Genomic DNA, 22,166 nt, shown 5'->3' on the forward strand with positions numbered 1-22,166 from the left:
GCCCCATATACATAGACTTGAAATCACTGGCCACTTTAATAATGTAACACTAGTCACTCTAATAATCTTTACATATTTTTGCTTTACTCATCGCATATGTATGTACTGTATTCTATTCTACTGTATTTTAGTCTATGCCACTCTGACATTGCTCATCCTAATATTTCTAATATTTATATATTCCTTAATTCCATTCTTTTACTTTTAGGTTGTGTGTATTGTTGTGAATTGTTAGATATACTGCACTGTTGGATCTAGGATCACAAGCATTTCGATACACCCGCTATAACATCTGCTAAACAGGTGTATGTGACAAATAAAATGTGATTTGATTTAGATTTAGTGGTAGCAGTAGCAGTAGCAGTAGTAGAAGCAGTAGTAGCAGTAGAAGCAGTATTAGCAGCAGTAGCAGAGGTAGCAGTAGCAGCAGCAGTAGCAGTAGTAGCAGCAGGGTGAGCTGTGATCAAGGACACTATTGTCCAGTGTTATCCTCATTAAGAGTGAACAAGTCAGCTGAATACTAGGCCCTTTATCTGTGGCGAACTCCAGTCTCATTTCACTGAGTGCTCTCTTTCTCCTCTGTTTCTCCTCTTTCTCCTCTGCTCAATAGCTCCATGGTGTTGTGTGGCTTGGCTTAGAAAGGCAGTGGCGTCTTTAGCCATGCAAAGACTAACCTTTCACAGCCTGATTGAATCATACACTGGTTTGGGTTGTAGTCTTACAAAAAGGCTAGAAACATTTTTTTAATGAAGTGGGCTGACTGCAGTGCTACTCTAGTAATTATTTTCTCTGGCAAAAAATATAATGACAAATGAACAGAAAACATTAGTGATTTACCAAGTAGACTTGCGGCGTCAACACTTTGTTTGTCTGTCAATATAACTTGATAACTCCACATACAACACCCGTTCTGCCAGACATATTCTGTTAAAGGTCCCCAAAGCACACACATCCATGGGTCGCTCCTCTTTTCAGTTCGCTGCAGCTAGCGACTGGAACGAGCTGCACGAAACACTCAAACTGGACAGTTTTATCTCCATCTCTTCATTCAAAGACTCAATCAAGGACACTCTTAATGACAGTTGTGGCTTCTTCGCGTGATGTATTGTTGTCTCTACCTTCTTGCCATTTGTGCTGTTGTCTGTGCCCAATAATGTTTGTACCACGTTTTGTGCTGGTACCATGTTGTGCTGCTGCCATGTTGTGTTGCTACCATGTTGTTGTCATGTTGTGTTGCTACCATGCTGTGTTGTCATGTGTTGCTGCCATGCCATGTTGTTGTCTTAGGTCTCTCTTTATGTAGAGTTGTGGTGTCTCTCTTGTCGTGATGTGTGTTTTGTCCTATATTTTTATTTTTAATCCCCCGTCCCCAAAGGAGGCCTTTTGCCTTTTGGTAGGCAGTCATTGTAAATAAGAATTTGTTCTTAACTGGCTTGCCTAATTAAATAAAGGTTAAAAAAAATGTATATATATATATATATATATACACACAGTGCCCTCCACAATTATTGGCACCCCTGTTTAAGATGTGGTCGAGGACTTCCAAAAATTATCCTTTTTTTAAAACAACATAGAACCCAAATGCAAAAAAAGAGAAAAATCCAACCTTTTATTTAAGTACATTACTCTGGTGTAAAAAAAAAAAATCACACATTTAGAAAAGAAAAAAAATTGAAATCATGTGTCCCACAATTATTGGCACCCCTGATGTTAATACTTTGTACAACCCCCTTTTGCCAACAAGACAGCAATTAATCTCCTCCTATAACATTTCACAAGATTGGAGAACACAGAGAGCGGGATCTTTGACCATTCTTCTTTGCACAATCTTTCTAGATCATCCAGTGTCCTGGGTCCTCTCTTATGCACTCTCCTCTTTAGCTCGCCCCACAGGTTTTCGATTGGGTTGAGGTCTGGGGACTGAGATGGCCATGGGAGGACCTTGAGTTTGTGACTGCTGAACCATTTTTGTGTAGATTTTGCCACATGTTTTGGATCATTATCCTGCTGAAAGACCCAATGACGACCCATCTTCAGCTTTCTGGCAGAGGCCATCAGGTTTTTATTTAAAATGTCCTGGTAGTTCAAAGCGTTCATAATGCCATGCACCCTAACAAGGTTCCCAGGGCCTTTGGAAGAGAAACAGGCCCACAGCATCACAGATCCTCCACCATACTTCACGGTGGGCATGAGGTGCTTTTCGGCATACTCATCTTTTGTTTTACGCCAGACCCACTTAGAGTGTTTGTTGCCAAAAAGCTCAATCTTAGTCTCATCTGACCAAAGCACACGATCCCAGTTGAAGTCCCAGTGCCGCTTAGTAAACTCCAGACGTTTACGTTTGTGAGTGTTAGTGAGAAAAGGCTAGAAGGTCAGCATCCCGGAGTCGCCTCTTCACTGTTGACGTTGAGACTGGTGTTTTGCAGGCACTATTTAATGAAGCTGCCAGTTGAGGACCTGTGAGGTGCATGTTTCTCAAACTAGACACTCTAATGTATTTGTCCTCTTGCTCAGTTAGAGACAGTTTGCTCTGTTTTGTGAAGGGAGTAGTACAAAGCATTGTACGAGATCTTCAGTTTCTTGGCAATTTCTCGCATGGAATAGCCTTCATTTCTCAGAACAAGAATAGACTGATGAGTTTCAGAAGAAAGTTATTTGTTTCTGGCCATTTTGAGCCTGTAATCAAACCCACAATTGCTGATGCTCCAGATACTCAACTAGTCTCAAGAAGGCCATTGCTTCTTTAATCAGCACAACAGTTTTCAGTTGTGCTAACATAATTGCAAAAGGGTTTTCTAATGATCAATTAGACTTTTAAAATGAAAAACTTGGATTAGCAAACACAACGTGCCATTGGAACACAGGACTGATGGTTACTGATAATGGGACTCTGCACGCCTATGTAGATATTCCATAAAAAATCAGCCGTTTCCTGCTACAATAGCCATTTACAACATTAACAATGTCTACACTGTATTTCCGATCAGGTTGATGTTATTTTAATGGACAAAAAAAATTGCTTTTCTTTCGAAAACAAGTACATTTCTAAGTGACCCCAAACTTTTGAACGGTAGTGTATATCTGTTGCAAATTGGATGGAAACCTAGCTAGTGGTATGTTTCCACCAAACAGACTTGTTGAGGATAACATCAGTGTGTGATGATGTAGTGCACACAAAATATAGGCTACTTTTTCAGCTTACGTTTTCCTGTACCGAATAAAAATCTAAAATTCTATGTGTTTCCATCACATTTTCAACTCTACTGATAGTTTTGGCACAAAAACTGTTGCATGAAATATCAAATAGGCCTACTCTGGTTTTGGCACCTACGCTCTATCCAAGAGCTTGCAGATACAGTGTGGGTAGGCTAGTCTACATGATGAGATTATTATGTTTATTTTTCAAACGGCAGTCAAGCATCGACATCGTGTCACCAGAATAAGACCCTGGATATTTATTGGAAAGCAGCATCAAGCTCGTCACTGTGCACTTTCACCACCCTGTGAAGTTCATCATAACATTTCATCTGTAGCCTAATGAACTGCATGCTTTCCCGAGTCGTAGTTGGAAGAACACACACCATATCATGACGTAACTCGAAGTTTACTTCAATAGGATGGTTATTATATCAATATTTGCGCATAAAGGCGTTTCCACCGCCATTTCATGTTTAATTAATTTTACCGGCACAAAAAGATCCCACCATGTCGAACGAACAAATTATCTGTTGGCATTTATAAAATGACACCTAAACTTCCTGTCTCCATCACAGCTGTCGTGATTTTTTTTAAATATACGATATGACTTTACTCGCATAAAAAAACAGTGTACTGTCAGCATTACTCATTGAGATGAGAAATAAGTCCTTGTAGCGGGGAAGCAGAATCATTATGTTCACTTCCTGTTTGGGAGATCATAAATAGCTCTGAAACTGTTTTCACAGATGGCATAAGATGCTATCTGAGAGGAAGAAAGAGAATGACGTGTTACCACAACAGATTACTGCTGGGCTACAGCACCCAAAGACTAATTTACATAATTCAAATAATGAATTTACTTAACAAAAGTTGAACACATCTTGTTGTGCCTTTTGTATTACCAAGACAGGAGGCCTAATTCAATAAAAACCTGGCATTGTTTATACTGTAGTATCTTTACTCTGTTCAGACAACTAAGGCCTCAATGGAGGGCATTGGTATCTGGAATGTACGGTTCCAAAATATTTTGACAAGGTTTTTTTTTTATTAGCTCTCTCTGTGACATGGTGAAGCTGGGCGTCAGGGTAGTCAGATGGAAATGCTTTCATTTGTAGACTTGTTGAAAGGAGCTTCCCTAATTGCTGTAAATCAAACGATCTCCGTAAAATAGAGACCATGATAATGCTGTGATATCCCCGAGTCTATGTCAGGGCGGGAGTTGTTGTGGATGGGAGGCTCGTCCAATGTGACAGGGTTCCGACTGCATGTTGTGTTATGTTCTCCATGCGTTACGAGAGCTGTCTCACAGAGACAGGGGGCATGGCGGCCAGTAGTAGAGAAAAATAGAGAAACTGAGAGAAAAAAAAAGGAACAAGGAACTGAATCAGCAAACATCTGTTGCGGGGCGATGGGTTCACCCTGGACGATGACAAAAGAACACTGATACAAATCTGCTGTGAAATAAAAAGGGAAATGCACTGTTGTTGCCATGACAGTGTGAATATTTACTAGATAAATATGTCCTTTTAACCTCTACGGGATTGGTGTCCCGTTTATGGGACCGTTGAGCTAACGTACGCTAATGTGATCAGCATGACTGTTGTAAGTAACAGCAAACTTTCCAGGACATAGACATGTCTTACATGGGCAGAAAGCTTAAATTCTTGTTAATCTAACTGCACTGTCCAATTTACAGTAGCTATTACAGTGAAGAAATACCATGCTATTGTTTGAGGAGAGTGCACAACAACAAAAAACGTATCACTGCAACTGGTTTGATACATTCACCTCTGAAGGTAAATAATTTACTTACATTCAGTAATCTTGCTCTGATTTGTCATCCTAAGGGTCCCAGAGATAAAATGTGGCATAGTTTTGTTTGATCTGGGTTCTACAGTTTGAACCCCTGCTGTCTCTGGCTCCACACCCACCCCGCCCAGCCATCTAGATGTGTGAAAGTTAGTGTATAAGCTAATGATCCATCATGTATGACATTCCTGGCAGTGTGTAAACTTACATTTTGTATTACCATATCATTTTTGTATGTTCTCTATAGTTATGTACTTGAAAATGTATCAATTGACCAATTCGGCACATTTGGGCAGACTTTATACAAAATAGTCCAGTATTGCAATGCTTCACTGGATCAATCTGAAACGTTGCACACAAATCTAGTGGCCAAAATTGTGCCTAAATTGCAATATTATATTCTGGCCTTTCTCTTGCATTTGAAAGATGATTGAACAAAAAAATTAACAGAAAACGCATGTTTTTTTGTATGTATTATCTTTTACCAGATCTAATGTGTTATATTCTCCTACATTAATTTCACATTTCCACAAACTTCAAAGTGTTTCCTTTCAAATGGTATCAAGAATATGCATATCCTTGCTTCAGATGTCATTTTAGGCGGATATTGAAAAAAAGGGTCCGTTCCTTAAGAGGTTAACTAATCTGTTCTGTGAGTTTATATCTGATGGTTGTGGCAGTATTTTACATTGATATAATTTTTAAAAGCCCTTGGCTTGCACGTGGCATCAAACAATGTTTGACATGAGATATGGACCAATAAATTAAGTGAGCGTAAATAGGTTATCTGCCGGAATGAAAATACTTGAGTAAAGCAGATAGAGTACAGTAAAGGCCTACACTGACCCACTTGTAGCTGGATTATGGAGACTGTTCCAATGACAAAACAATCATGTGCTGCAGCTTCAGGACAAGCTTGGGGGTGATAGTTTGAGCCAGCATGTGTATAATTGAAAATTTGCCCTGTTTTCTAAGCAGAAGCAAGACTAATGGGAACGCAAAGAAGCTGTAGCGGGTGATTTGGACGGAGTTAGGCGCAGGAGGGTAAATCACAGAATAAATGGTTTATTCGGCAAATACAGCGGTACGCAGCAATGCGTAAAACACTACAGTGGGGTATAACGGCGCACTGGAGAAAACAAAGCACAAGGGTGAATATCCCGCTCCACCGAGCTATCGTCACCTCCACAATAAACAATCACACACAAAGGCATGGGGGGCAGAGGGAATACTTATATAGGTACTGATGAGGGGATATGAACCAGGTGTGTGTAAAAACAAGACAAAACAAATGGAATGATGAGATGAGGAGCGGCAGTGGCTAGAAGGCCGGTGACTGCGAACGCGGAAGCCTACCCGAACAAGGAGAGGTGGCAGCTTCAGAGGAAGTCGTGACAGAAGCAGTAAACGAAACTCCTTAGGGTCCTGTGGGACGCAGAACACTCAGCTCTGTACATTACTAGGCCATGTGAAAATACAACTCAAAACTATCTTTTGGTATTTGTTTAATTAGTCCAATGTTGATACAGTCCCAAAATGTTTTGCATTTCAGCAATCAAGTTTTCAAGATATAGAACTTTCAAAATACAGAAAGTCTCACAGTATTTGTATTTTTATTTATTATGTATCCCCATTGCTACTCTTCATGGGGTCCAGCAAAATTAAGGCAGTTATATATTTTTTGAAACATTACTGTCACGCCCTGGCTCTGGGACTCTGTTATGTTGAGCCAGGGTGTGTTGTTTCTATGTGTTTTGTGTGCTAGGGTGATTTTCTAGTTCATTTGTTTCTATGTTGGCCGGTGTGGTTCTCAATCAGAGGCAACGTGTATCAGCTGTTGCTTGTTGTCTCTGATTGGGAACCATACTTAGGCAGCCTGTTTTCCCACAGTGTGTTGTGGGATCTTGTTCCGTATGGTTTGTATTGTGACCAAGGACTTCACGTTTCGTATCATTTGTTGTTTTGTTCGTGTGGTGTTCTCTAAAAAATAAAGTATGTTCACATTCCACGCTGCGCATTGGTCCACTTCCTCCGACGATCGTGACAATTACAATACATTCACAACAGATTTCACAGCATATTAAGTGTGTGCCCTCAGGCCCCTACTCTACTACCACATATCTACAACACAAAATCCATGTGTACGTGTGTGTAGTGCGTATGTTATCGTGTGTTTGTATGCATGTGTCAGTATGATACTTTCTGTCTTTTTTCCTTTAATGGTGCTTCTGTTCTGCTGACAACAAGCTGGTGGTTGACCTGTGGGCTGTGAACAGTGTATGTTTATTTCACATGGTAAGGGCTAAATACAGTATAAAGACAGCATATACCTACCTAACCAGCTGAGAATATTATGAGAATAATTGCATTTTCTCACACAGGGATGGATCACATAAACATATTCAAAATGTATGCACTCACTGTGACTCGCTGTTCTCCTGCAACCAAATTCAGAGGAGTCTCAATCTTCCTCAACCTTTCAGTCACCAGCTGACACTACTGATCAGATGCTTGTCTTGTCAACAGCCCTGTCACAGAATGTTGACTTGAATTGGAATATCCGTTCTAGTCATTCTATTTCTATGTGATGTCCATCTTCATGACTGGCTGTTCTCCTGCTACCAAATAGTAGTCTAGTGTCTAGTTTACCACCTCTTTGACTAAAAAAACTGAATTGGTTTCCCACTCTAACACTACTTTAACAATGTCACACTCTAACATTGCTCTAATAATGTCCCACTCTATCTCTAATTCTCATTAGATAATGGAGCATCTGCTCCAACCTTCCTGATGTCTTTGAAGAGTGATGTGATGAGGAGTGTGGTCTCCTGCAGGCATTGGGCCGATAGACTAACCACAGAGAAGTGTCAACCATACTATCATTGCTAATTGCATTTCAATCTCCCTCTCAGCAATTAGCTCATTCTCAACGACGCATGTTTGCTGTTCGAATCCAGAAAGAGAGAGACAGAGAGTGAGGGTGTGAGAGAGGGAGAGAGACAGAGAGAGAGAGAGAAGGAAGAAAAGTGGTGGAGGTTGTGAAATGATCTTCCACAAAAAGAATAAAGCGTTAATGAATAATCATCAGTTGGAAGCCAATTTAATTATGTTCAAAGGCATTTTGTGAAGATGAACCGAGGTGTTAGCCTAGCTGGGATCTGTGTGTGGCTGCTCACCACCATGAGTTGCCTTGCTGTCTGAATAATCACAACCTTTAACTCCTCCATTATTTTCCATTACAAACGGAGAGAGGGAGAGGAGGGGAGAAGTGATGTCGGCGTGTTTTGCCTGCTCAGTTTATAGGCAATAGGAAGCTGCATACTTGGGGAGTGTTAATTGGGAGGTGTGAGAGCTGGAGGGCTGGGGTTAGCTATGTTTAGACTGTCTTAATTTGAACTAGAACTACACCACTCAGACACCATGGAGAGAGCGTGCCTGCGTGTGTGTGGAGTTGAGATGGTGCGCGTCTTTAATCTGTCCCCCTCTACTTGGACTGTCTTTGGTTCCTTTGGTTCAAAGAAAACTCTACATTTCAAACTCATCATCACCACTCAGGCCTCTTTCAAATGAGACATAAATGATGTACATTTTTCAGCATCTCTCTCTCTCCCTACCACTGACTGACTTTCTCTCATTGGACACAGCTGCACCCATGCACACTTCTCTCTTCATTTCCTGCAATAACTTATTCTGCTCACATCCCTTATTAATATGATTTATGCCTTATTCAGAGCTGAATATGCAGAAAAATGATAGTCCAAAAGTGAAAACCTACAGTATAATTGTTTACCGGTAGTTCTAACTGAGGTTTGTTACTAGAAAAGCAGGGGCTCTCAGTGAGCTCTTGTCACAACAGTGACATCACCACCATACAGCATGGATCATGATCTTTTATCATTTCAATTGTTCCATTAAACTTTTACCGCAGAGCACTTCTGTTGAGGTTTGCCCAAAACCTTCCTCCTCTCTACCTTCTCCTCTTCCCTTCCTCCTCTGCTCCTCCCCTCCCCTCCTCTGCTCCTCCCCCTCCCCTCCTCCTCCCCTGGGTTCCTCTCTCCTCCTCCCCCTCCTCCCCCTCCTCCCCCTCATCTCCCTTCTTTATCTAGCTCCACATGGGATTAATAGATCCCATTTAAACATGGCCAAGTCACAGCAACACATTTTGCCCTAGAGAAGTTTACCATCTTTTGACAGACTACCATTCAACCAACGCAGGCGGTTTCTTTTCAGTAAGGCTTTGTAATTTGGACGCCATCCAAATCACCCCTCTATTCTTTCAGGGGCGAGAAGTGTGCTTATTATACCAGGGCTATCTTCTGAGGATGAAAACACAATTACACATCTTCCTTCTGGTGCCTCGGAGAAAATCGGAAGAGAAGAGAGAGGAGAGGAGAGGAGAGGAGAGGAGAGGAGAGGAGGGGATGGGATGGGAGGAGAGGTTTTTAGGTCAGGAGGACACAGAGCCATTTCATCACACTGAAACCACAGCATTCATGATCCGCATGGCTAATGTTTTAATCGTAATTATTAATACGGCTTTGCTAATTATACACCATCACGTCATATAACAGGCGGAACTCATTATACGGACTAGGTTTCTCCTAAGCCTGTTTTTAGCAATACACCACGGACTAACTAAGAACTTAAAGACATTCAAATATTCATTCATTCACAATGTCTCTGCCGCGAATCAGACTGTTTGCTGTGCTGTTTGTATGGCTGTATTGTTACTTCTACATACACAAACAGACCCTGGACATTCTAGTAGAGCAACAGAGTCACTGAGTCATTGACTTCTCTGCCATGGTCACACAGAGTCATTGGTTGACTGCTATGGTCCCAGCTGGGTCCTGTGTTTTCCTCCCTGACTGCTTCCAGGTGGATGCAGATCCCTTCCTGTCTGCCAAGGAAACCCCAGCGGGCAAAGGCTCTCTATCTGACATAGACACAGAGATACAGAACACAGAGCTCAGAGTGGAAATAGATGGAGATGCAGGTCAGGTCAGGAGGATGGTGGGGGGTGGGAAGACGTGAAAGACCCTCATTAGCATGGTGAGAACCTATGGAGAGATAGGCCCCCAATCAGGAGTCGAGACCCACACCATAACCTCTGTCCTGTCCTGTCTCTCACTCTTGAACCCTCCGCCCTCCACCCAATCAGGAGAGATATAGGGCCAGGTTCCAAGTTAGGGGTCCAAACCCCAGGAAGAGTAGCTGCTACTTTAGCAACAGCTAATGGAGAGCCTAATAAAATACTAAAATACTAACACAACCCACACCGTAACCTCTTTATCTGTCTTTGATAACATTAGCAGCAGCGGTGGAGGGATGGAAGGAAGCCTTGATGCTGTCCTTCAGCAGGGCAGCAGGGTCAAGAGAGGGACAGCTAATAGAGACGCAGCTTCATTCACAGCCACATAAACTGCAGGGTTCCCACCATTAACAACTTCTCTCCTCTGCCCTAAACTAATGCCAGGATTCATTCCAATGCAGATTAACGACCTGCGAACAGTGCTACACTTTTAAAGGCAATTTTCCTGGTGTATGCAGACAACACGCTCTCTAGAGTAATGTAGAGTGTTACTCTCTAGTACCAACTGTATAGAGTAATGTAGAGTGTTACATTTACATTTGAGTCATTTAGCAGACGCTCTTATCCAGAGCGACTTACAGTTAGTGAATACATATTTTTTTATACTGGCCCCCCGTGGGAATCGAACCCACAACCCTGGTGTTGCAAACGCCATGCTCTATCAACTGAGCTACATCCCTGCCGGCCATTCCCTCCCCTACCCTGGACGACGCTGGGCCAATTGTGCGCCGCCCATGAGTCTCCCGGTCGCGGCCAGCTGCGACAGAGCCTTGATTCGAACCAGGATCTCTAGTGGCACAGTTAGCACTGCAAAGCAGTGCCTTAGACCACTGCACCACTCAGGAGTACACACTGTTACTCTCTAGTACCAACTGTATAGAGTAATGTAGAGTGTTACTCTCTAGTACCAACTGTATAGAGTAATGTAGAGTGTTACTCTCTAGTACCAACTGTATAGAGTAATGTAGAGTGTTATGCTCTACACTGAGTGTACAAAACATTAAGAACACCTTCCGAATATTGAGCTGCACCCCCACTTTTGCCCTCAGAACAGCCTCAATTCGTCAGGGCATGGACTCTACAAGGTGTGGAAAGCATTCCACAGGTATGCTGGCCCATGTTGACTCCAATGCGTCCAACAGTTGTGTCAAGTTGTCTTGATGTCCTTTGGGTGGTGGACCATTCTTGATACACACGCACGTACCGGACTGGGAACACGCACCACTGGCTTGGTGCGAGGAGCAGGCACGGGCCGTGCCGGACTGGAGACATGCACCACTGGTTTGGTGCGAGGAGCAGGCACGGATCTTACCGGACTGGGAGTACGCACCACTGGCTTGGTGTGAGAAGCAGGCACGAGGCGTTCCGGACTGGGAACCGGCGCTGTAGGTCTACGACTGTACCAGTCCTTTACTCTCCGCGCCCAATCCTCCTCCAGTGAGGACTCCTCCGGGAGCCCCCACGAGTTAGGGAACAGAAACTCATCGTCGTCGTCATCCTCCGACTCCTCAGTGTAAAACTGTTCCCATTCCTGTTCCCATGGTCGTAGGGACTCCAACTGGAACCCCACCGGGTGCAGTGGTCGGGGCTCTTCTCTCTCGATCCCCGACCACCCCTCTAGCCCCCCAAAACATTTATTGGGGTTGCTTCTCGGGCTTCCTCAGGGGTTGGTCCCGTTGGCGTTGTCGTTGATCCTCTCTTGCCAGGGCCTGTACCTTCGCCCAGGGTCCTTTCCCAGCGAATATCTCCTCCCATGACCACCATTTGCCCACCTGTGACAAAGCTATTCGCTCCACCTCGGCACGCTGCTTGGTCCTTTTGTGGTGGGATCTTCTGTCACAAACGTTGAGAGACGGGTCAGACCAAGGTGCAGCATACATGTTTATTAACTAAATAAACATTCAACGAAACAACGTAACGTGAAGTCCTCAGGCTATACACACAAGCCTAACTGGAACAAGATCCCACAATACACAGTAGGCAATGGGCTACCTAAGTATGATCCCCAATCAGAGACAACGAGCGACAGCTGCCTCTGATTGGGAATCATACCCGGCCAGACATAGACATAGAAAACTAGAACCTAAACATAGAAATTCTAACATAGATACTCACGCCCTGACCAAACCAACTAAAGACAACCGGCCTCTCAAGGCCAGGGCGTGACACTTAGATTCATTCTGACTATTTTGAAGAAGGGTAAACTGGCTACAGCGTCTCAAGATGGAAAAACTGTACGATTGCCTCGAAGGTCTTTTAAGGGAGTATGCGAGCACACTCGTTCGGTTCGCCTAGCCGAGTTCGGCTAAGAACCAGCCGAACCAAAGCATGCGGAAGCCTATACTCTCTAGTACCAACTGTCTAAAGCCTTCAAACTCAATTCTGGACCTCGAAGCCAGTTCCACTGCATTTTGTCATTGTTACCCTCTAATCAGGGACTGATTTAGACCTGAGACACCAGGTGTGGCTCCAGACCTCGTAAGGTAAGAGTTGAATACTCCTGGTCTAGAGTAAAGTCTTACTCTCTAGTACCAACTGAGAGTAATGTTCACCGTTTTTTGGCTGTAGAGGCTAATCTACAAATTCCCTGGCTTTCTTCCCTCTCCCTAACCTCTAAAGGTCTAAACTACTTTCATGTGGTGTGTGACGCAGGCTTCTAAACCAGAGATAAGCCAGGCAGTTAGTTTTAAAGGATTTCACCCCCTCATTACACAGGGCAGGGTCTCCCCAGACTTCAGACCTCACCTGGAGAGGAGAGGTCAGATGATGGTCACTGAGATACTAACCATCACCTGGACCATCACCTGGACCATCACCTTGACCCTGTCGTTATATTACAACCATCCTTCTACAGTACACTCCTCCACTGACTTATAGAAGCCATGTTGAAGCCAACTTCCTGACAGAAAGACACTATCAAAGATTACGTCTTACTGTAACTGCTTTATAAATTAAACATCGAGGAAATGTAGGCTACATTATTATTCATCTGGATAATTTAGTATTATGTGCTATGCTGCAAATGTCATTTACACTTGTATTAGTTTCATGCTAAATTGACTGGAGAACTTCACACTGTGATAGTCTACTACAAACACTGCATTTAATGCACCTACAGTATCTACCCAATTCAATTGTGTCACAGCCATGTAGTTCATTAACATGCAAATGGCATTTTAGAAAGAGATTAGTTAATTGCAACTCATTTGCATAATTAATTAATGCTGAAAATGTTAGGAAATAAATTATACAAGACACACTGAGAGTGTTAGGTGCAATCGTTCTGCATTGTATAGAAATTAAAAAGCAGGTGTCAGATGTATGGTTTCTATAGTAATAGCATACTTATTAGTGAAGTGTGAAGTAAATGTATCTGTATATATTGTCAACGCAAATGTGAGCAACTTGGAAATTGTCATAATGTGTGTTTGTGTGTTCACATGCTAGCGTGTGTGCATGCGTGTGTGTATGTGTCTTTTTCCCCTCCCAAGGGCTCTCTCTGAGCTCACATTATGTATTGTGAATACTAATCAATGTGGTCCTCATCACGTATGTAAGGGATGAGGTATTCACAGAACACCTCCCAGGCTGTGAACTCACTTCCCCCACCCCACCCACCCCCCACGTTACCCCACTTCTCCACGCTCACTCTCACCCCCCTCTACCCTCACCTCCCCAAAATCCCTCACCCCTACCTCCCCCTCTTCTCTCTTCAGTTCTCCTCTCCACTGTAAAGCCCTCTGGCCACAGCAGCGACATCATCTAATGAATCAGAAAAGAAGCTGGTTACCAGATGTCCTGATCACACACAGCATAGAGGCCTGTAGTGGCATTCCATGGGTAAGAGTAAGCGAGAGAGAAACAGAGCACGAGAGAGAGAGCGGGAGAGAGCGAGAGGAGCGAGAGAGATTGCAAGAGAGCAAGAGAGAGAGCGAGAGAGCGAGAGAGCGAGAGAGCGAGAGAGAGAGAGAGAGAGAGAGAGAGAGAGAGAGAGAGAGAGAGAGAGAGAGAGAGAGAGAACAACAGACAGAACAACAAACAGTGAGCAAGCAAGCAAGAAAGGAAGAGAGAAAGAGACACCATCTCCCCTCCTCGCTTCTTCAGCTGCAGCTCTGTCTGTGTCACATCTACCTCCATTGATCAGCTCAAAACCAGAATCCTGGTGCAGATGTGTGGCTGAATAACACAGAGGCACACGGAGAGAAGAGAGAGAGAGAGAGAGAGAGAGAGAGAGAGAGAGAGAGAGACAGAGACTCACTAAAGGGGGTGTAATGAGAGTGATTGCTAAGAAGGCTGGGAGTTACGAGTATGTATGGGAAAACTGTGGTAAACTAATGGAGTCAGCTGTAACTGTAATAGTTTTCCCTTTCATGTGGTTTTGACTAGGTGACATCAAACTCTCTGTCACGTACGCAAGGCAGGAGAAACTCTCTGATACCAAGCTGGTAGAAAAGCCACCATGTACAGTGAATTTCCTAATGATGAGAACATTGGTCTAACCTATGCAGGAAAAGGTTTACATATGCTGCATGTGAAAATAAACCAAACCAGGAGGCTATGGTTGACCCCTATAACCGTGACTTACAGTAGGCTGCATCCTACAGCAGGCTGGCACGCCATTCCCTATTGGCCCTGGTCAAAAGTAGTGGACTAAATAGGGTATAGGGTACCATTTGGGTACCACAGAGCAGAGTTTAGAATGGGGTCAATAGAATCTGGGGAGTCCCACAGAAACACAGTAGAATATATCAGTTTCTGTAATGATACAGTAATGTCTGTTTCCCAGGAACACAGAAGCATTATTCCCTAGGGATTGTCACTTCCTTCCTGGAAGACTCAGCTGAGACAGTTAGTTCTACTATATCTGGACCAGCCTTTAGTTCTCTGTTCAGTGCTTTTAATTGCTCACACTAGAGTACATTGAGATGTTGCTAAGGCTTGCAGTTTTGTCTATGAGGATACTGCTGTAACACCAAGGTTGAGGATGATTGTACACTTTTACACTTTTACAATGTTCAATGTTACATCAGCAAGACTTTGTATATCATCATTTGGGCAGGTAGTTTTGCAATGAAGATACTGTAAATACTGTAACACCTTGTAGAAGTATCACTGTAGCAAACACATGTCTACATGTCAAACTTAATAGTGTTAAACAACACTTCCTACTGTATATCAAAATGAAATTAACTCTTACAGCTCATTTAGTTTTGGGATAGGTATTAGTTCTATATAAGTAGAGGTTAAATGTAATGAAATTAGTTATATTTAAAGATATTCAGATCCACTAAACATTGCTACATGCTTGTCGAACACATATCGTCGTTGTCTGATGAAAACCTCATCTCCAAAACAGTAACTTTTTAGGAAATGGTCAAAATGACCATATTTTCCCATTAACAAACATACGATTATGAAACTTCAGAAGCTATCGTGAATACATTTTCTTGGTCCTAGTCATGGAATGTTCAGAGTACATTGAGGGGAGGTACTGCTTTCAATAAATGTTTTTTTTTTAAGTGCAAAGATTGAGTTAGGAGATTTTCATCAGACAGCGATGAATATAAGAGTTAATCTGTATGAATCGTAACCAAACTGATTTTAAAAGAAATAAACATTAATTGAAATGTAATTCCACTCAGTCAGGTTGATTAAATTGGATGTTAATCCCTTAAAGAAATCTAAAGTGACAGAGCAGAGAAAGATTAAAGTCAAGTAAATCAAACGTAATCCCTTACTGACTGGTTGACTCTACCTAAGGCTGAGTAATTGCAGGGATATTTGAGTTCAATTTTAGAAATTGCTTCTTGGTATATTCCTTTTGTCACGGAACGTAGTGTTTTGTTCGATGGATGGACAGATGGATGGATGGATAAGGGGGAAAATAATACTTTGCCCTTTTCATATAAGAGTCTTTGTCCATTGTTGATAGCATCAGTCCTCTATTTCTAAATCTGCAATAAGAAAAATACACTATAGTTAATTCTCCACTTCCTCTTCCATTTTCTAATTGAGTTAATTGTACAATATGTTGGGTAATATTGTTACAATTTTATGGGTGTTACACTGTGTTGTACTGTAAGCTTGAGTTGGGTGTATGCTCTGCCAGAGGAAACTTCTCATATTCAAGCGACTACAGCGGTATGTTGACCAACAAAAGAGTTGTCCAGCCATTCCCTTCAGAGAAATGTGTGGCAATGCTGTCGTCCTAATCTAGTTACTACTGTCAGAGCCATATACACAGATCTGGTTCCGCTCTATGTCCAGTCAGAAGGGCAAGGCCTTGACTGTATCACTGCGTCCATCCAGCACGCTAACAGTAAACAGTAAACGATTGCTTGATGAACACAATGCCTACGTGACTCTCTCTTTTTTTCTATTTCGCACACACACACGCACCCAGACAAACACAGTGGCCCCCACACAATCTCTACTGATGATGATTGAGCAGGAGAGATGTGACTTAATGGCACATTGAGGGATGAAATGGACAATGAAGATTCCATATGTTGTTTTTACACCGTAATTAGAATCTGTCACACACCGAGTCTCTCTCTCTCTCTCTCTCTCTCTCTCTCTCTCTCTCTCTCTCTCTCTCTCTCTCTCTCTCTCTCTCTCTCTCGCTCTTTCTCTTTCTCTCTTTCTCTCTCCCCCATCTCCCTCTCCCTCTGTCTCTTTACCTTAATCTCCCTCTCTCTCTCACACACACACAATATGGTAAATGTGTATGGATTATGCTTCCCATGATGGTTTCCCTCACCATCTAGCCTAGAGGCAAATCATTGAATCCCATTCCCTATGAGGTCTCCAGTGACACATATAACCACATTATCCAGGTCAACTCCTTTGATGGCTATCTCAGATATCTCTCCATCTCTCAGCTTTACATTACACACTCTCTCTCTCTCTCTCTCTCTCTCTCTCTCTCTCTCTCTCTCTCTCTCTCTCTCTCTCTCTCTCTCTCTCTCTCTCTCTCTCTCTCTCTCTTGCTCTCTCTCTCTCTCTCTCTCTCTCTCTCTCTCTCTCTCTCTCTCTCTCTCTCTCTCTCTCTCTCTCTCCATCTTTCTCTCCATATCTACCAGACTGATAGGGATGTCTGATAGGGCTCTCTAGATGCAGCCAATACCCAGCTTATGACCACATGCATGCTGCCCTGCTTTGAACGTTAACCTTGTGTAAAGTTATAGCAGAGATACTATATATAATGACAAGATGATCTTGTCTCCACCATAACAATGTGAGTCGATGTCCCAAAGGCGGGAAGGCAGGCGGTCTGCTTATCGGTCTGCTTATCGCTGTATTCCCTACATGGACAGATTTTGATGTTAGCGGACCCTCTTGCTTCTCCTCTTCCTCTCTGGTTACAGGTAAACACTCTGACAGTGACCACGTCTTCACGTCTCTCCGCCCCAGCAGGGCTCTTCATCCCTGGGCATCTACAGTATAATGGGATTATATCCCTGGTGGTCCTCAACATGAGAGGGGATATCCGATGTCTTCAGTTATCTGCTGGTCACCCTGTTTACTCATGATTTACTGACTCTGAGCTGGTTTTAATTAATTGGGCTTGGGAGAAATTTAAAATAAAATAAATAAAACATAAACTGCCTAATTTATTGTGTGTGAGAGAAGAGAGACAGCCATTCATTCGTTCATTCATCTGTCACCATGGCAACCTCTGAGAGTGCCGTGATGCGTTGCACTCACAGATGTGACCAGTTTGTGTTTCATTGGATATGCAAATTTGTTTTGGATATGCAAATTTGTTGCACCATGCTTATTGTTATTCACTGCCCCAGAGACAAAAAAGGCTGGTGCTTCGTTGTTGATTCAATCTTGTTTAACTGGATTTGATTTATAAAAAAACACATTATGGCATATACCCAGATATATACAGTGCATTCAGAAAGTATTCATACCCCTTGACTTATTCCACATTTTGGTGTGTTACAGCCTGAATTCAAAATGGATGAAATAAATAAAAAATCTCACCCATCTACACACAATACCCCATAATGACAAAGTGAAAACATGTTTTTAAAATCTTTGCAAATTTATTGAAAATGAAGTACATGTCACGCCCTGGCTCTGGGGACTCTAGTATGTTGAGCCAGGGTGTGAGTTTTCATGTGTGTTGGTTCTAGTTGTTGTATATCTATGTTGGCCAGGGTGGCTCCCAATCAGAGACGGCTGTAGCTCGTTGTCTCTGATTGGGAGTCATACTTAGGTAGCCGTTAGGCATTCATTCATTGTGGTTTCTTGTTCGTGTTTGTTCGTGTTGACCATTGACTGTCACGTCATCGTTTTGTTGTTTTTGATCGTGTGATCATTATATAAATGAATATGTTCGCATTCAACGCTGCGCCTTGGTCCTCCTCTGTTCCCGACGATCGTGACAGTACAGAAATATCTCATTTACATAAGTATTCACACCCCTGAGTCAATACTTTGTAGAGGCACCTTTGGCAGCGATTACAGCAGTGAGTCTTTCTGGGTAAGTCTCTAAGAGCTTTCCACTCCTGGATTGTGCAACATTTGCCCATTATTCTTTTCAAAGTTCTTCAAGCTCTGCCAAATTGGTTATTGATCATTGCTAGACAACAATTGTCAGGTCTTGCCATACATTTTGATGTAGATTTAAGTCAAAACTGTAACTCTGCATCTCAGGAACATTCACCGTCTTCTTGGCAAGCAACTCCAGTGTAGATTTGGCCTTGTGTTTTAGGTTATTGTCCTACTGAAAGGTAAATACATCTCCCAGTGTCTGGTGGAAAGTAGACTGAACCAGGTTTTGCCTGTGCTTAGCTCCATTCCGTTTCTTTTTCATCCTGTCCTTAACAATTACAAGCATACCCATAACATGATGCAGGCACCACTATGCTTGATAATATGGAGAGTGGTACTCAGTAATGTGTTGTATTGGATTTGCCCCAAACATAACACTTTGTATTCAGGACAAAAAGTTATTTGCTTTGCCACATTTTTTGCCTTGTTGCAAACAGGAATATTTGCATTCTGTACATGCTTCCTTCTTTTCACTCTGTCAATTAGGTTAGTATTGTGGAGTAACTACAATGTTGTTGATCCATCCTCAGTTTTCTCCTATCACAGCCATTACATTTTGTAACTATTTTAAAGTCAACATTGGCCTCATTGTGAAATCCCTGAGCTGTTTCCTTCCTCTCCGGCAACTGAGTTTGGAAGGACGCCTGTATCTTTGTAGTGACTGGGTGTATTGATACACCATCCAAAGTATAATTAATAACTTCACCATTACATTTTACATTTTAGTCATTTAGCAGACGCTCTTATCCAGAGCGACTTACAGTTAGTGAATGCATACATTATTATTTAATTTTTTCCTACCCCCTGTGGGAATCGAACCCACAACCCTGGCGTTGCAAACGCCATGCTCTATCAACTGAGCTACACCATGCTCAAAGAGGTATTCAATGTCAGTTTTTTTTTTTTTACCCATCTACCAAAGGGTGCCCTTCTTTGCGAGGCTTTGGAAAACCTCCCTGATCTTTGTGGTTGAATCTTTGTTTGAAATTCACTGCTCGACTGAAGGACTTTACAGAATATTGTATGTGTGGGGTATAGAGATGGGGTAGTGATTAAAACATAATGATAAACACTATTATTGCACACATAGTGACTCCATACAACAAGGGGTGTGAATAATTTCTGAAGAAACTGCACAGTGAGAGAGAGAGAGAGAGAGAGAGAGAGAGAGAGAGAGAGAGAGAGAATATACAAGGTCTGAGGTCATCTAGCTTTGGCCTAAAGAGCAGGAACCCAGGCTTCATCAAAGAAATTGGAAATAGAGACATTGTTATTCTACAAGAAACATGGTATAGAGGAAACGGACCTAATGGTTGCCTTCTAGGTTTCAGAGAGTTGGTAGTCCCATCTTTGAAACTACCAGGTGTGAAACAGGGAAGAGACTCAGGGGGTATGCTAATTTGGTATAGAGCAGACCTAACCCATTCTATTAAATTAGTCAAAACAGGAACATTTTACATCTGGCTAGAAATGAAAAAGGAAATGATCTCAACAGAGGAAAATGTCATTGTGTGCTACCTACAGTATATCCCCCCAATATAATCCCCATACTTTAACGATGACAGCTTCTCCATCCTAGAGGGGGAGATCAACCATTTCCAGGCTCAGGGACATGTACTAGTCTGTGGTGACCTAAATGCCAGAACTGGACAAGAACCTGACACTCTCAGCACCCAGAAGGACAAACACCGGAGGTGACACACTATGCCCCCTAGACACAACTACGACAAAACAACCAACAAAAATGGGTCACAACTCCTGCAGCTTTGTCACATGCTGGGTCTGTACATAGTCAATGGTAGGCTTCGAGGGGACTCCTATGGTAGGTATACCTACAGTTCATCCCTTGGCAGTAGTACTGTAGATTACTTTATCACAGACCTCAACCCAGAGTCTCTCAGAGTGTTCACAGTCAGCCCACTGACACCCCTGTCAGATTACAGCAAAATCACAATCTACTTTAACAGAGCAATACTCAATCATGAGGCATCAAATCCGAAGGAACTGCATAATATTAATAAATGCTATAGATGGAAGGAAAGTAGTGTAGAAACCTACCAAAAAACAATTGGGCAACAACAAATTCAATCCCCTTTAGACAACTTCCTGGACAAAACATTTCACTGCAATAGAAAACCTAAACAGTATATTTGACCTTTCAGCTTCCCTATCAAATAAAAAAATGTCAAGCAGACAATCTAAGAAAATTAACAACAATGACAAATGGTTTAATGAAGAATGCAAAAACCTAAGAAAAAATTGAGAAACCTATCCAACCAAAAACATAGAGACCCAGAAAACCTGAGCCTACGCCTTCACTATGGTGAATCACTAAAACAATACAGAAAGACACTAAGGAAAAATCATGAATAACACGTCAGAAATCTCTCAATGTAATCCATAGAATCTAACCACTTCTGGGAAAATTGGAACACACTAAACAAACAACATCACGAAGAGCTTTCTATCCAAAATGGAGATTTATGGATAAACCTCTTCTCCAATCTTTTTGGCTCAATAACAAAGAACAAACAGCAAAAACAGATTACATTCTTAGAATCAACTATTAAAGACAAAGGCAAAGTCTTTTCATGCTTTGTTGATTTCATAAAAGCTTTTGACTCAATTTGGCATGAGGGTCGGCTATACCAATTGATGGAAAGTGGTGTTGGGGGAAAAACACAAGACATTATAAAATCCATGTACACAAACATGTGCGGTTAAAATTAGCAAAAAACACATTTATTTCAACAGGGCCATGGGGTGAGACAGGGATGAAGCTTGAGCCCCACCCTCTTTAACATATATATCAACGAATTGGCAAGGGCACTAGAACAGTCTGCAACACTCGGCCTCACCCTACTAGAATTTGAATTCAAATGTCTACTGTTTGCTGATGATCTGATGCTTCTGTCCCCAACAAAGGGGGGCCTACAACAGCACCAAGATATTCTGCACAGATTCTGTCAGACCTGGGCCCTGACAGTGAATCTCAGTAAGACAAAATAATGGTGTTCCAAAAAGCTCCAGTTGCCAGGACCACAAATACAAATTCCATCTAGTTGCCCTAGAGCACACAAAAAAACGATACCTACCTCGGCCTAAGCATTAGCACCACAGGTAACTTCCACAAAGCTGCGAACGATCTGAGAGACAAGGCAAGAAGGGCCATCTACGCCATCAAAAGGAACATACAATTTGACATCCCAATTAGAATCTGGCAACAAAATATTTCAGTTATAGAACCCATTGCTCGTTATGGTTGTGAGGCCTGGGGTTCCCTCACCAACCAATAATTCACAAAATGGGGCAAACACCAATTTGAGACTCTGCATGCAGAATTCTGCAAAAACATCCTTTGTGTACAACGTAAAACACCAAATAACGCATGCAGAGCAGAATTAGGATTATACCCGCTAATGATCAAAATCCAGAAAAGACTCGTAAAATTTTACAACCACCTAAAAGGAAGTGATTCTCAAACTTTCCATTACTGTCACGG

General features: G+C 42.3%; 1 protein-coding gene across 1 annotated transcript in view; it reads left to right on the forward strand.

Moving 5' to 3' along the window:
* Nucleotides 1-9,840: 9,840 nt before the first annotated feature.
* Nucleotides 9,841-22,166, forward strand: part of LOC311143776 (integrin alpha-4-like) — a gene marked incomplete at its 5' end in the record, with an annotated part of 30,380 nt that continues 18,054 nt past the window's right edge. The window contains one exon of the mRNA XM_084179661.1: nucleotides 9,841-10,037. Coding sequence (XP_084035787.1) covers nucleotides 9,841-10,037 — 197 coding nt within the window. The remainder of the gene's footprint in view (nucleotides 10,038-22,166) is intronic.

The sequence above is a fragment of the Coregonus lavaretus genome, assembly GCF_964263955.1.
Source record: "Coregonus lavaretus genome assembly, chromosome: 16".
Classification (NCBI taxonomy): domain Eukaryota; kingdom Metazoa; phylum Chordata; class Actinopteri; order Salmoniformes; family Salmonidae; genus Coregonus; species Coregonus lavaretus.